The sequence below is a fragment of the Muscardinus avellanarius genome, assembly GCF_963383645.1.
Source record: "Muscardinus avellanarius genome assembly, chromosome: 6".
Taxonomy (NCBI): domain Eukaryota; kingdom Metazoa; phylum Chordata; class Mammalia; order Rodentia; family Gliridae; genus Muscardinus; species Muscardinus avellanarius.
Window position 1 is genome coordinate 1,973,886 of NC_137791.1, and position 14,797 is coordinate 1,988,682.

Consider the following 14,797-nt stretch of genomic DNA (forward strand, 5'->3'; position numbering starts at 1 on the left):
GACTCCCAAGTGTTGAATTACAAGCGTGCGCCACCACGCCCAGCTGAGCATTTCTGTTTCAAAGAACAGTGCAATACTCTTGCCTAGTGTGAATTTTGATGGGCTTATAAAGAAATAAGAAAGATAGAAAAGGTTGCACATGAGACTGAACAGTTCTTTCTCTTTTCTTTTTCCTTCTTTTTCTTTTTCTTTTTTTTTTTTTTTTTTTTTTTTTTTGGTGGTACTGGGGTTTGAACCCAGGGATATTCTACTTCCAATCTATACCCCCAGACCTGGGTTTTTTGGTTTTTTTTTTTTTTTTTTTTTTTTTTTTTTTTTTTTTTTATTTCTTACTAAGTTGGAGAGGGCCTCACTAAGCAGCTGAAGCTGTCTACAAATCGTGATCTTCCTGTCTCATCCTCCCAAGTACTGGGATTACAGGAGTGCACCACCACACCTGGCTAAACTGAACAGCTCTAATGAACAGAACAAATGAGTTACCTCATTACACTGCATTAAAGTTTAGGATGTAACTATAATTTTACCATGTGTCTATATCACTAACTAAATGATGAAACAAACCGCTTAGCATTAGATTAGTTTTTCTTTGAATTTTTTTCTTTTCTTTCCTGATCTAAAAATGAACTGTAAATACGTGTGTGTGCGCTGGGCGTGGTGGTGCACATTTGTAATCCCCGCGCTTGGGAGGCGGAGACAGGAAGATTGCACAGGTTCGAAGCCAGATGTGCTGGTTTAAGAGACCCTGATTCCAAAAATAAAAAAAGTATAAAATAGGTCTGGGAGTGTAGCCCGGAAGTAGAAGGGCTTCCAGGAACCCCAGTACCAAAAAAAAAAGTGTGTGTGTGTGTGTGTGTGTGTGTGTGTGTGTGTGTGTGTGTGTGTGTGTAGGCATCATAAAACAAGAATAGCCAAGCGCTGCTGTTGCTGAAGCAGGCTAGTGGGTACCTGGGGCTTAACTATACCAGCCTTTACTTCTGTAAACCATTCTGTTTATTGTTTGAAATTTCTCATAGTAAGAGATTTTAAATGGTCTCTTGGTCTAATAAAGTTTTTATAAAATGTGAAAATAATGATACTTTAAATAGTATACCTTAGAAATGTAGTGATGATAGAAGGAATGATGTGTTTTTTATTGGACCATAGTAATTCGTTACAAGCCGTTGGCATTGTGCTGGTTCTCTGCCTTTCAAAGGGCAGTTTCCTTTGGTTTTCCCTAATATGCTCAAGGGAACTGTCGTGGCTGGAGGAGAAGGCGGCGACCGTCACCAAGTGCGCGGCGCCAGCCTCACTGTGCAAGGATCAGCCAACTCGCAGAGACTCCCAGGGGCTCTCCTTCTTCAGCCTGTTAAATGGAAGAGTACATCCTTGTACTGCAGGAATAGCAGTTTACTCTTTAGCAGAAGAGGAGGTGATCAATGTGTCCTTTTCTAAAGATAAAACATTGTTCCCTTTTTAGGAGTTATGATCGAAGTTCCAGGAGCTTAGATCAAGATTCTCCTTCAAAGAAGAAGAAATTTCAAACTAATTATGCTTCTACCACCCATTTAATGACTGGCAAGAAAGTGCCCTCCTCGCTACAGACAAAGCCAAGTGACTTAGAGATAACCGTGTTCTACATTCCCGGAGTTGATGTGAAGGTAGAACAACAGATTCAGTCTCGGGCACAGCGCTTTTCTATCACATGCACTCTTGCTTATTAGACATGAGACTTGCTGGTCTTTTGCCTAATATAACCATATTCTTAATGGAGAACATCTAAATTTCCATAAAAGTTTAGCAGAAAAATGTTAGTTTTCTCTCTTACGCATGGATATCGATAGTCATAGCATACTTGCTGTAACTTTTCTAGTACAACTTCATTGACAACTATTGCTATAGGTTCTAGAATTTTAGACTAAGTTAGAAAGAACTTTAAAGATTATCTGGAATATTTTTTTCTTTGTTTTTTTTTTTTTTTTTTTTTTTTTTTTTTGGTGGTACTGGGGTGTCCCAGAGGCTTTCTACCTCCGGGCTATACTCCCTGACCTACTTCATATTTTATTTCCAACCTGTGTCATCCTCCTGTCTCAGCCTCCCAAGCATGGGGATTACAAGCATGTGCCACCATGCCCGGCTGGAATGGTCTTTTTAAGTTAAAAATGGAAAACCATTGTCTTGGCAGGACGAGGAAGCTGACTTGTGAATGACAGAGCTCAGCATTTCCACTCTTGCCCCAGTGTTCTTTACCACATCTGCTGTATTTCATGGTTTGTCCTCATCTGCATAGTTTTAATTTTGAAAGCTTGTTTTTTTCAATGCAGTTGCATTACAACTCCAAGACGCTAAAGACTGAATCACCTAATGCCTCCCGAGGATCTTCCTTGCCAAGGACACTCTCCAAAGAGTCCAAGCTGTATGGTATGAAAGATAACGCAGCGTCTCCTCCTCCTCCTCCTCTTCCTTGCACTGTCCAGAGCAAGGCTAACACCTTACTTCCTCCCCAGCCCCCACCTGTCCCCACAGGTATTGAGAAGAGACTTCCTTTTTTCATTTTTTCTTAATTTTCAGTCATTCTGCTTGCTCTTTGAGACTTTCAAATGCACATGTCTAAGGACGTAGTCTTGTCAATAACGACTGTGCAAAAATTACACATGCATGTGTGAGCTGACCACCATTGGCTGTTTCTCAGATTGAGCTGACGTTAGAATACTGGGTTAATCCTAATAGTTCACTTAACTAAAGTCTTAGGTCCGTGTGTGTTCAGAAAAGGGCAGCTTCATGTCGCTCGTTTGGGAGCTGTGATCAAATGGAAACATCAAACTCGCACATGGAAGGCAGAGTGCATTGTTTGAGTGATACCAGTACTAGTTTTCTGTCGTGGCATAGCAGATTACTCAAAACTTGGCAGCTACAGTCTCAAGCATAGTTTTTGTTGATGAAAACCCATAGAAGCAGTTTGGCCCAGGGAGTCTAACCATGTGTGGCTGCCCTGGAGGTTGCAGTCCCGCCCGGTGTCTTGGCCTCCGGGTACCGAGACAGCTGGGGCTGCACATCTGCTGAGCTGCCGTCTCAGTCACTGCCGGCCAGCTGTGCCTCAGTCGCACTCCACGAGGCCTTTCCTGTGGGCTGCCTGAGTCTTGTCATGTCATTGTAATTGGTGTCCCTCCAAAGGGACAATCCAGAACAGAGCATGGCTGAATGATCCAAAAAGAGCACGGCTGGACCTGCGTTTTCTTGGTGGCTCAGCCTCAGAAGTTACACGCTCTCACTTCTGCAGGACCAGTTGATTATACAGGCCCCTGGGCATGAGCACCAGGGCCAAAGACGCTGACTGCTACCGTCACATGGATGGCACCTTCCATACGTACTCAGTAGAATTCCAGAAACGGGGACAGGCTGGGCAAGTTATTTGAAGTTCCACATGAGAGACAGAACTTGCTGTAAAAACCCTGTAGGAGTCAGTAGAGACTCTAGCACACCTGCAGTCCCAGTGCTTGGGAGATGAGATGGGAAGAGTGCAGAGTGGGGGCCAGCCTCCGCAGCTTAGCAGGCACTCTGCAACCTAGAGAGAGGCCCTGCTTCAGAACTAAAAAACACTTAAAACAGGGCTGAGGTGTGGCTCAGAGATAGAATGCTCCTAAATCCAGTTCCCTGTACTACAGAGAGCGAGAGCAGGGTCGGTAAAGAATTGTAACCGTGCCTTCATATCACTTTTCCATGGACAAGACTCGTCTATGTCCTTTAGGTGTCTGCAGATAATTGAATCCTCTTTTATAAAAGAGGAAAATTAAGGCTCAAAGAAGTTATATTTTTAATGTTGTTAAAGTAGAAATATCTAGTTAAAAAGAATGAAAGAATATTTCATGTCAAGCATAAGTGTGGGAAGCATATGTGGGAACTTATGCATGCATAAGTCTGTATGAGCTAAGCATAGGAACGCCTGGAAACAGTGAAGGCTTCCCTTACTTGCTGGCAAGTACCATCGGGCAAGGTACTGTGGACCGTAAGTGGACACGAGGCTAGCAATGAGCTACTTAGCAAAGTGTACAGTTGGAAATTTGGACCAGAAGTTGTGACCTTCTGGTCACAAGTAAGAATAGCCATTGAATTACATCATGCGTGACCATGTGTGTCCACCACCAGTGTATCATATCTATCAACCAACCATTTTTATCATTTTCTTGTACAGTCCTCAGTGTGAGGCACTTCACCTGATTGAACTGGCATGTAGTTGTAATTTCGCACAACACTGTCTGCTTCACTGGAGCTTTTTGTTCAATTCCATTGAATGTACCTCACATTTATGACTAGCCAAGGGGAAAGGCGGCGGAGGAGTGAAGACGGCCAAGCTGTACGCCTGGGTAGCGCTTCAGTCGTTGCCAGAAGAAATGGTGATCAGCCCCTGCCTGCTGGACTTCCTGGAAAAGGCTCTGGAGACCATTCCAATCACACCAGTGGAGAGGAATTACACAGGTGCGCCTCCTGCTGCGGACCGACTTCCTCGCCACTGTGTGTGGGATCCTGTGACTGATCAGGATTTGTTCGTACTGTTAGACACTACTGGATGTTCAGTTCTAAAAGCAAAGAAACTGAAAGAGCCTGAGAGATGGCCTGTTCCTCATTTACCAATGAAGAGACCAGGTCCTGACGAGGCGCTTTGCTTTCCCCATGGCCTCAGCTAGTTGAAACAGTTACAGGCTTGGGCCTGACGTGAGCCATCTCTTGGGCTGGACGCTCTCTGAAGGCAAGGGCGTCACTGTTCTCTTTGCAGTGCTGTTAAAGCAGAAGGCCGCTTGCCTTTGAGAGAGTGAGCGGGAGGTTTGAGTGGGGATGGTATGGAGAGTAATGGGCTGCAGCAGCAGGTGTCTCTCTGATCACAGCACTAGTGGAAGAGGTAAAGATCTTTAATTTTTCTCAATAATAAAACTTAAATGTTTTCATAGTAGTCAGCTCACAAGATGAAGATATGGGACATTTTGAAATACCAGATCCAATGGAGGAGTCAACAACATCCTTAGTATCATCTTCAACATCAGCATACGCATCCTTCCCTGTGGACGTCGTGGTGTACGTGCGTGTCCAGGTGATGCACGCCTTTCCTTCTCTTAACCTCAGTGGAGCAGGGCATGGTGGGCACGCTTGTCATCCCCACGCTGGGAGGTGGAGACAGGAGGATCGCGCAGGCTCAGCGCCAGCCTTGGCAGCGTCGTGAGACTCTCAGCAACTTAATAAGACCCTGTTTCAAAATGAAGAATTACAAAATTGGGCTGGAGGTGTAGCTCACAGATAGAATGCCCCTGCGTTCGCTCCCTAGTACCACAAAAGAAGAAAGTGTGTGTGTGTAGAGAGAGAGATTACTTTTTTAGGCTTGATTATGAACAAGAACAGTCAGAGCATAAATGTCTTTAAGGATTCTAAATTATTTAGCTGTTATAAATATTGCTCAGAGTTGGCTCCTCGGATGTTTAGCTTTTTAAAAATAATAGCATTTTGTTAATACATTGTGGTCCATGTATCATGCTTCTGTTTTGAAGAAGCTTTGACATTAAATATAATCATTTTCAGGGTCAAATGAGCAAACATGATGAATGGTATAAACATGCTAAATTTGATACATGTCGACTGAAAGGAAAATTAAGTGTGACTTTTGACTTGCATATGAGATTTTTAAACCATGCAGCTCTTACAAACCTATTTTGGCTTTCTACTCTTAAAGCCATCACAGATTAAATTTAGCTGCTTGCCAGTCTCAAGAGTGGAATGCATGCTCAAGCTGCCATCACTAGACTTGGTGTTCTCTTCAAACCGAGGAGAGCTGGAGACCTTGGGCACCATGTGCCCTGCAGAGCCTTTATCCCCTGCGGGGAGTGCCGCTCAGAGTGCAGCAAGGATCCCTTCGAGCAAAACTGGAATGCCAGGTACAGAGCACTGTTTTATTCCTCTGACTGAAAGCCAGATACTGCTTAGAAATAAGTATTGTAAAAGTAATTGATACATATTTTAAATAAATTTCAAAAAGGAGATCATTTGAGAAATAGAAATATTCAACCAAGGTTCAGGGTATATTTTATGTGTTACTAGAACTTGAGTACACTTTAACTTGTATTTTTACCTGAATGGCAATTGGGTGGCATTTTGGTTCTGATTTGAATGTGTGTAAGCACTGTGACATAATTGATATATAGTAATCTACATATTCAGGTACTTTATTAGAATGTTTTGTATTCAATTAGATTTTACTTTTAAGAATAATCAATCTTGCAACTGGAAAATAAGAGACATAGTGCTAAAAAGATTTCTGTTTTTATTGTTTTGTACTTTTACTGGTACATTGTAACTAGACAGGGAGGTTCAGGTGGTAAAACCGGAGTTCCAGCAGCACCTGGTAGCCTGGGGGCCCCGCCCTGGCTCCACCCCCACCCGTTAGTAAGAGACTCCTTGGCAGCATGTGGGTGTGCGCTGCCCTCCTCCATCGCCCTCCCACCCAGCCCGCACTCTCCTGCTGCTGGCTGGCCTCTCCATCGCCCTCCCACCCAGCCCGCACTCTCCTGCTGCTGGCTGGCCTCTCCATCGCCCTCCCACCCAGCCCGCACTCTCCTGCTGCTGGCTGGCCTCTCCATTGACCTCCCACCCAGCCTGCACTCTCCTGCTGCTGGCTGGCCTCTCCATTGACCTCCCACCCAGCCCGCACTCTCCTGCTGCTGGCTGGCCTCTCCATTGACCTCCCACCCAGCCCGCACTCTCCTGCTGCTGGCTGGCCTCTCCATCGCCCTCCCACCCAGCCCGCACCCTCCTGCTGCTGGCTGGCCTCTCCATTGACCTCCCACCCAGCCCGCACTCTCCTGCTGCTGGCTGGCCTCTCCATCGCCCTCCCACCCAGCCCGCACTCTCCTGCTGCTGGCTGGCCTCTCCATCGCCCTCCCACCCAGCCCGCACCCTCCTGCTGCTGGCTGGCCTCTCCATTGACCTCCCACCCAGCCCGCACCCTCCTGCTGCTGGCTGGCCTCTCCATTGACCTCCCACCCAGCCCGCACTCTCCTGCTGCTGGCTGGCCTCTCCATCGCCCTCCCACCCAGCCCGCACCCTCCTGCTGCTGGCTGGCCTCTCCATCGCCCTCCCACCCAGCCCGCACTCTCCTGCTGCTGGCTGGCCTCTCCATCGCCCTCCCACCCAGCCCGCACCCTCCTGCTGCTGGCTGGCCTCTCCATCGCCCTCCCACCCAGCCCGCACTCTCCTGCTGCTGGCTGGCCTCTCCATCGCCCTCCCACCCAGCCCGCACTCTCCTGCTGCTGGCTGGCCTCTCCATCGCCCTCCCACCCAGCCCGCACCCTCCTGCTGCTGGCTGGCCTCTCCATTGACCTCCCACCCAGCCCGCACTCTCCTGCTGCTGGCTGGCCTCTCCATCGCCCTCCCACCCAGCCCGCACCCTCCTGCTGCTGGCTGGCCTCTCCATTGACCTCCCACCCAGCCCGCACTCTCCTGCTGCTGGCTGGCCTCTCCATCGCCCTCCCACCCAGCCCGCACCCTCCTGCTGCTGGCTGGCCTCTCCATTGACCTCCCACCCAGCCCGCACTCTCCTGCTGCTGGCTGGCCTCTCCATCGCCCTCCCACCCAGCCCGCACCCTCCTGCTGCTGGCTGGCCTCTCCATCGCCCTCCCACCCAGCCCGCACTCTCCTGCTGCTGGCTGGCCTCTCCATTGACCTCCCACCCAGCCCGCACTCTCCTGCTGCTGGCTGGCCTCTCCATTGACCTCCCACCCAGCCCGCACTCTCCTGCTGCTGGCTGGCCTCTCCATTGACCTCCCACCCAGCCCGCACTCTCCTGCTGCTGGCTGGCCTCTCCATTGACCTCCCACCCAGCCCGCACTCTCCTGCTGCTGGCTGGCCTCTCCATTGACCTCCCACCCAGCCCGCACTCTCCTGCTGCTGGCTGGCCTCTCCATTGACCTCCCACCCAGCCCGCACTCTCCTGCTGCTGGCTGGCCTCTCCATTGACCTCCCACCCAGCCCGCACTCTCCTGCTGCTGGCTGGCCTCTCCATCGCCCTCCCACCCAGCCCGCACTCTCCTGCTGCTGGCTGGCCTCTCCATTGACCTCCCACCCAGCCCGCACTCTCCTGCTGCTGGCTGGCCTCTCCATTGACCTCCCACAAGTCCCTCCTGTTCTCATGTTCTCTCTGCCTTCCACTATGAGGGCAGAGAGCCGGCCCTTGGCTTTCTGAGTCAGGCTCATCTCACTTAGCATGGCCTTCTCTAGTTCCATCCATTTTCCTACAAATGACATACTTTTTTGGCTGAGTAAAATTACATTGTGTATATATGCCTCAGTTTCTTTGTCCATTCATACATGATGAATGTAGGTTCCTCCATGATTTGGCTGTCGTGAACTGTGCTGCTGTCAGCAGGGATGTGCATCTATTACTGTAGTGTTCTGACTAATGCTTTGGGAATACATGGAGGAACAGTACAACTGCATCAGTTATACAGATAGCATTTGTGGTTGTTAAACGGTGAACTTTGTTGTCCAAGACATTGTTTCATGAAACATTTAGTTTTAATAATACAATTAATGATTTCCTCATGAGATAGGCACTGTTCACAAAAAAATTCAGTGCATTTCTGCCCTGAAAATCATGTACAAATCATAGACATAAATCAACGCACACCACGCCCAGCTTATCTACTTTTACAGAAGACCAAGTAAAACTGATGAAAGAAACAATATCATTAAGACATTGGTTCTTATGCAGGGCTGCTTTTGTCCCCAGGGGAGGTTTGGCAGTGTGGGAGATAGTTTGGATTTTCATAACAAGAAAGTCAACTGGAAGCCAAGCCTGGGCTGCTGCATGCTCCAGTTTTGAGAGAGGCATGAAGGGGTTGGGGGTGGACGGACAGCTTTTGATTCAGAAGAAAATACCCAGGTTTGGGGTCCTATTTTTTTGAGCATTTGTCTTAGATTCAGAACTTAGTATGTTACCACACATGAATAGGAAAGACTTTATTTCTAACATTTGCTTATGATATTAGGGAAATGGTTCAGGCAAACATTTGTTCTGCTGTGTAGATCTTTGAAAGCTTTCATAACAAAATATGAAAACTAAAAGGTTTATTTCTTAGAATTAAGGCTTTTGCTAAGGTGGTTGGGCACCCAGTAGCTTACACTTAGCTCACAAATACAGCTGCTGGTATTGCTGTGATGGTCAACAAATGCTAGAGGGGTAGTGTTAGCTTTAAACCATATTTTCTGATAATATAAGTAATTATTGTTCATTATAAATATGTAGAAAACAGAAAAGTATTGAAAATGAAATAAGAAGTACCGTCCCTTCTCATAGCTAGCCGGTGTGGCCTGCACCCCATCACTGTGCTAGAGTCCTTACTCAGGCAGAATTGAAATAGGATCTCTTCGACTCCGTGGCTTCTTAAAACTTAAATATCATAGGCATTTTCACAAATTATCACATATGTATCTCTAAAATAAATGACTAATAGGCTGTCACCTTGATCATATATTTGAGATTTCCTGTTTTTTTTAAAGAAATGTTGAAATGAACATATTTGCATGTAAATGTTTATAAACAAAAGTATATTTAAGCTAAATTCTTAAAAGTCAGATTTCTGAGTCATTGTGAACACTTTGAATGCATTTAATAGATTTTTCTATGAAAGAAAAATACTGTGTACAGATATCAAGTTCACTTCTTTTCCAATGCTTAAATTTATTTTTAATCTTTGTCATTGTGATGGAGGAAAGTGGGATTTTATATAAATGTGTATTGTATTACTTTTTTGGCTACAGAGGAAGGATTTTATATAAATTTGTATTGCATTACTTTATTGGTTGTGGAGGAGGGATTTGTCAGTACATGCCTGGATCCTTTTTTTTAGAATATTCACCTTTTTCCTAAAGACAAAATATCCTTAGCATTTAAATTATTGTAGGAGTAGTGCGCGCGCGTGCAAACACACACACACACACACACACACACACTGTGGTGGGCGTATGACATGAGCAACTCCTTTATGCCTGGCCCTCGTTTATGATTCTTCAGAAAATAACAGATGTGAAAGCCCCTCCCATCTTATCATTGGAAGCACGGTGGGAAGACGGCAAGACTCGGGAGGTGTGGGCTGTGCCGTCCCTCCCTCCAGGGGTCTTGCTGTGAAGTGGGCTCACAGGGTGAGCCTGGTTAACAGACCGTCCTGCTAATGATGAGCCTCCTCTCAGTCCAGAGAGACAAATAGTACCAGACAGACACACACACATGTTAAGTGGTAAAATGGTGGGTGTGAGTTAGCCAGGCAGTGAGGCGGAAGAATGGGCAGTCCAGAGGGGAATGTGAAATCTGTGAAGCAGGAAAGTCCACGGAGGAAGCAGCACCGGGCTGAGTGGGGCCTGCGGAGAGGGAGCTGGCAGGGAGCGGGGCAGGCAGCGCCCGGGGAAAACAGCCGTGGGGTTGCAGTGCCGGAGCTGGGCTCTCACACACTGACACACTTGAGACGGCCCAGAAATGTCATGTCGGCAGCGGGAGGGGCTACAGGTGAGCCCGGTTCTGCTTGAGCCGTTGGCATGGAGTGTCAGACTGTGAGAGAGAACAAGAGCCCAGCTCTTCACAGCACACCTCGCACGCCCGTCACCCACGCTGGCGTGTGAGTCCACGGGCAGCCTGGTCTAGGGCATCCTTGGCAAGCTTCCAAGGTTGTGTGCTCTGCCCAGTGAGCTCACCTTCTTCATGTTTTTTTTGTTTTTGTTTTTGTTTTTTGCGGGTCTAGGGATGGAACCCAGAGGCATTTGACCTCTGAGCCATACCCCCTGCCCATTTTTTATTCTTTATTTTGAAACAGGGTCCCACTGAGTTGCAGAGGACCTCACTAATTAGCTGAGGCTGTCTGCGAACCGCGATCCTCCGGTCTCGGCCTCCCAAATGCTGGGATTACAAGCGTGCGCCACCACCCCCGGCCCACCTTCTTCATTTTTAATGACCCATTAAATTGCAAGTTTTCACTTACGTAACTACTTTAGTGAAACTGGCGCAGGTGCCTTCAAGTCGGTGGGAAGCCATAGTCCTCATGTGTGCACGTTTTGCTTATTCCCCCCCACCCCAGGGGCTCTGCCCAGCTACGTGGGCTCTTCACTGTGTCTCCTGAGGCACAAAGGAGGAAGAACAGGGTATGTGTAGGAGGCCAGGCGTATGTAGCGGCTTCGGAGATAGATGAGCAGAGCGGCCAGTGCGAGTTAGGGGGAGACACGTCTAGTCATCGATCCGTCTTGAGTGTCCCGTTTTCTTTGGAAGCCAGCTTTGCTATTTGGGCACATGTGGGGGACCGGCCTCCGCCCTTTTCTTGTGGCTTAACCTGTCTTGCTTGTGTTGGCCGCAGGCTCATCCGGCCTGGGCAGCCCGCTGGGCCGAAGCCGGCATAGCAGCAGCCAGTCAGACCTCAGCAGCTCCAGCAGCAGCTCCTCGGGCCTGAGCTTCACCGCGTGCATGTCTGACTTCTCCCTGTACGTGTTTCATCCGTACGGAGCGGGGAAACAGAAGACCACCGTTTCCGGCCTCACGCCCGGATCAGGAGGGCTAGGTACACTCGCGCGTTCTGCAGACCTTCTGCAGCTTTTCAAGCTTTTGGCGGCTTTTCAGGCATTTCCAAGCTCTCTTTTCATAAGTTATACTTTTAATAATAGATAAAAAGCCAAGATCAGAAGCTTTTTATATTTTTCCTTTTGATAATGCTCATTTTGTCCCTACATAAGTAGAAATATGAAACAAGGAATGCAGGTAAACTAATTACACTCGAATTTAAAACTTGAGAATATTTTCTAAGAGATTACATAGCTCAGTAATCTCTTCAGATAAAGAGGTTACTTGGTATGTTTAAATGGCTTACCGAACTCAGTCTATTTGTATAAGAGGTTACATTCTAGAAAAAATAAAATTTTAGAATGTGTAAGTCACGTGCATTAACTTAAAATAAAACTTTTTTTTATTTTTTTGTGGTACTGGGGATGGAATCCTTCTACCTCTGGGCTATATACCCAGACCTATTTTATATTTTATTTGGAAACAGGGTCACTTAAGCCAGCGAGGCTGGCTTCAAACCTGTGCGGTCCTCCTGTCTCCGCCTCCCAAGCGTGAGGATTACAAGTGTGTGCAACCACGCTCGGCCCAAATGAGACTGTTTTGAAAGACATTTATTGAAATTCGATTTCATGAGCATTTTAAAGTTCAGATGAGCCACTGAAATGTGTCCAATCCTGCTAGTGACTGTTTCTTCACTATATTTAGACAAATAATGAAGGCGCATGCCACATCTGTGTCGACATGCTCTGCTTGGAGGAGGGTGGTGAATCCTCCTCCAGCTCTGCCACAGGCTTCAGTGCAGGAGACTGCTGGAAGTGCGCCGCCGCTCGTGATGCCTTAGTGCCTGGGGTCCCCTCCCTGGAGTGACTGACCGATGCCTCTTCCAGCAGCCAGCTGGACAGTGTCCATGATCCGTCACCAGGCTCTTCTTGTTTCTTAGGGAATGTGGATGAGGAGCCCACTTCAGTCACGGGTCGAAAAGACTCGCTCAGCATAAACCTTGAATTTGTGAAAGTGAGTTTGTCTCGGATAAGGCGCTCAGGAGGAGCCTCGTTCTTTGAAAGTCCATCTGCAAGCAAGTCTCCAAGCAAAATGGACACCACACTAATAAATATATCTGGTATTCAATTTTATATGGTTTAATGAAAATATTGTTTTCTAGAATTAAATAATGGCTTTTACTGCCTCACCAGTATTTAAATAACAAGGCACACTTGATATGACGTTAATGCTGAGGGTGTGTGCTGTTGAGTGTTTTCCTTGGCGTCAGAAGATTGGGATGGTGTGATGGTGCTGCCAACTTAGTGGCCACTGCATGTCCACAGGAAGGGCACTTACACTGTGACAGGGTACTGAAGCTTAGTGCGTGTGGAGCATTGTGAAGAGTTCTCGGTGCCGAGCGAGGCCTGTGATGAGCCGTCTGAGGGCTGCGGTGTGCGTCACCCCCGGGCACTGTCAGCGCACCACTAGGCTGCGTCCCGCGGTGTCCTGTGCAGGCGCTCTGCTAGGTGAGCGCGGCAGCAGGCCTGGGCAAGGCAGGGTTTTAGGTGCGCAGTGCAGTCGCGCTGTGGGTAGGTGTGTGTGCAGACTGGGAGAGGAGCGAAGCCTTGGCTCAGCACGCCATGTCTGGGCCAGACCCTGAAAGTGCCGAGTGTCCTGATGGCAGCAGCATGGTGTGCAGTGTCCCTGAGCATCAGCAAAGGGTGTGTTGGCATACCCTGGGCTCGCTGGGGCTGAGCCTGGGGAAGCAGAGCATTTGGCTGGCTGGAGAAAGCACGTAGAGCCAGAGCGGGAGGAGAGGCCTCAGGTAAAGTTGATAAAACAGAGGAGCTCCCGGCTGTGGAGGAGTTCACACGCAGCTCCAGAACCGGGCTTCGACCCTCGGGCAGTGAGAGCAGCGAGGCCTCTTGGGAAGTGGGCAGGAGAGTCAGTGGCAGGGCCTGGCCGGCGGGGCAAGCGTGCTTGAGGAGACTTGACAACGCACCACGCGACAGCATCGATGCCGGTCACGGTGCAAAAAGGAGAAAGGGGAGTGGAGAGAACCCACCGGTGTGAAGAGGACCCACAGTGGTGTGAGGAGAGTAGGGGGACATGGCACCCCAAGCCTTCAGCTTCAGGGACTGAGGGAATTAAAGCCACGCGCTTACATGAAAACACAACAGAAACAAAGGGCTTCTGTAGCGTGCAGGTGGAGGGCCTGAGCTCCGGCTGCCATGGAGCTGCCCTGGGAGAAGGGAGGTGCCGGCCACGCCCTCGGAGGACGCCAGTAGCCAGCGCCTCCTGCTCGGCTGGTCTCCGTATCTGAGAGGTGCCTGTGGAAGTGGAAAGCTGGCTGAGGCAACTGCCTGTCACCTCAGAAGAGGAAATGGAGCCGAGAGTTGACAGTGCGCTCTTCTGTAACGTGGGGAGACATAAAATATGTTGAGTAGAATCTATAGCTATGTTTTCATGAACCATAACCAGTATAATTCAGCTACTAGTATGTCTGACATTCACCATGGAAAAGTGGAAATCATCCTATGATTGTGTTTCAGCTGTTTGTGATATAGGGTCTGCCTCCTTTAAATATGATATGCGCCGACTCAGTGAAATCCTGGCATTCCCAAGAGCCTGGTATAGGAGAAGTATTGCAAGACGTCTGTTCCTTGGAGATCAAACCATAAATTTGCCAAGTAAGCTCGTTAATTATACTTCGGTTGCTTTTAACTCTGGTTATAATAGTAGCAAGGTCCATCACTGAGAACATGAACTCTGTCTTACTTGGTAAGGTGTACCACGTCATTCATTCATTCAGAAAATGTCTTTGGAGCCCCTTAAATATGCCATGCACAGGGGATATTTCTAGAGCCAAATAGATAAAGGGCTGTCCTCTGGGGGAATACAGTCTAACTGATCGTTTCTTCTGGGAGATTACTCTATAATCTTTGTTAAATCTGGAGGTGCAGAAACGCATTCTACCATCCAGTGCGTCACGTCAGGTGGAGCAAGGAGAAGGAGCGCTGGGAGGTGGGCCTGTGCCGCCCTCTGTCTGCTCTCACTGGGGAGACTTGCAGGCACGTGGTCAGCCTGGCGGGGCCACTGGGAGCCCAGGAGTGGGCCTACCCTCTCACCTTCCCATGGGCTTCTGCGAAGATTAGATGAGTACCAGAATGCTCTCTGCAACCTGTAAAGTGCCATCTAGTTGCCGGATACAGAACTACAAGGAATATGTAATGTGATGAGAAATAGTGGATGTAGGAA

The 14,797-nt window shown here is 48.2% G+C and overlaps 1 protein-coding gene across 2 annotated transcripts in view; it reads left to right on the forward strand.

The window, feature by feature from the left end:
- The window catches only part of BLTP1 (bridge-like lipid transfer protein family member 1), a gene marked incomplete at both ends in the record, with an annotated part of 166,205 nt that overhangs the window by 133,209 nt on the left and 18,199 nt on the right, over window positions 1-14,797 (forward strand). For both annotated transcript variants that reach the window (XM_080697986.1, XM_080697987.1), the window contains 8 exons: window positions 1,457-1,637; window positions 2,301-2,502; window positions 4,291-4,452; window positions 4,923-5,062; window positions 5,696-5,897; window positions 11,358-11,558; window positions 12,498-12,677; window positions 14,092-14,229. In XM_080697986.1, the coding sequence (XP_080554112.1) occupies window positions 1,457-1,637; window positions 2,301-2,502; window positions 4,291-4,452; window positions 4,923-5,062; window positions 5,696-5,897; window positions 11,358-11,558; window positions 12,498-12,677; window positions 14,092-14,229 (1,406 nt within the window). The remainder of the gene's footprint in view (window positions 1-1,456; window positions 1,638-2,300; window positions 2,503-4,290; window positions 4,453-4,922; window positions 5,063-5,695; window positions 5,898-11,357; window positions 11,559-12,497; window positions 12,678-14,091; window positions 14,230-14,797) is intronic.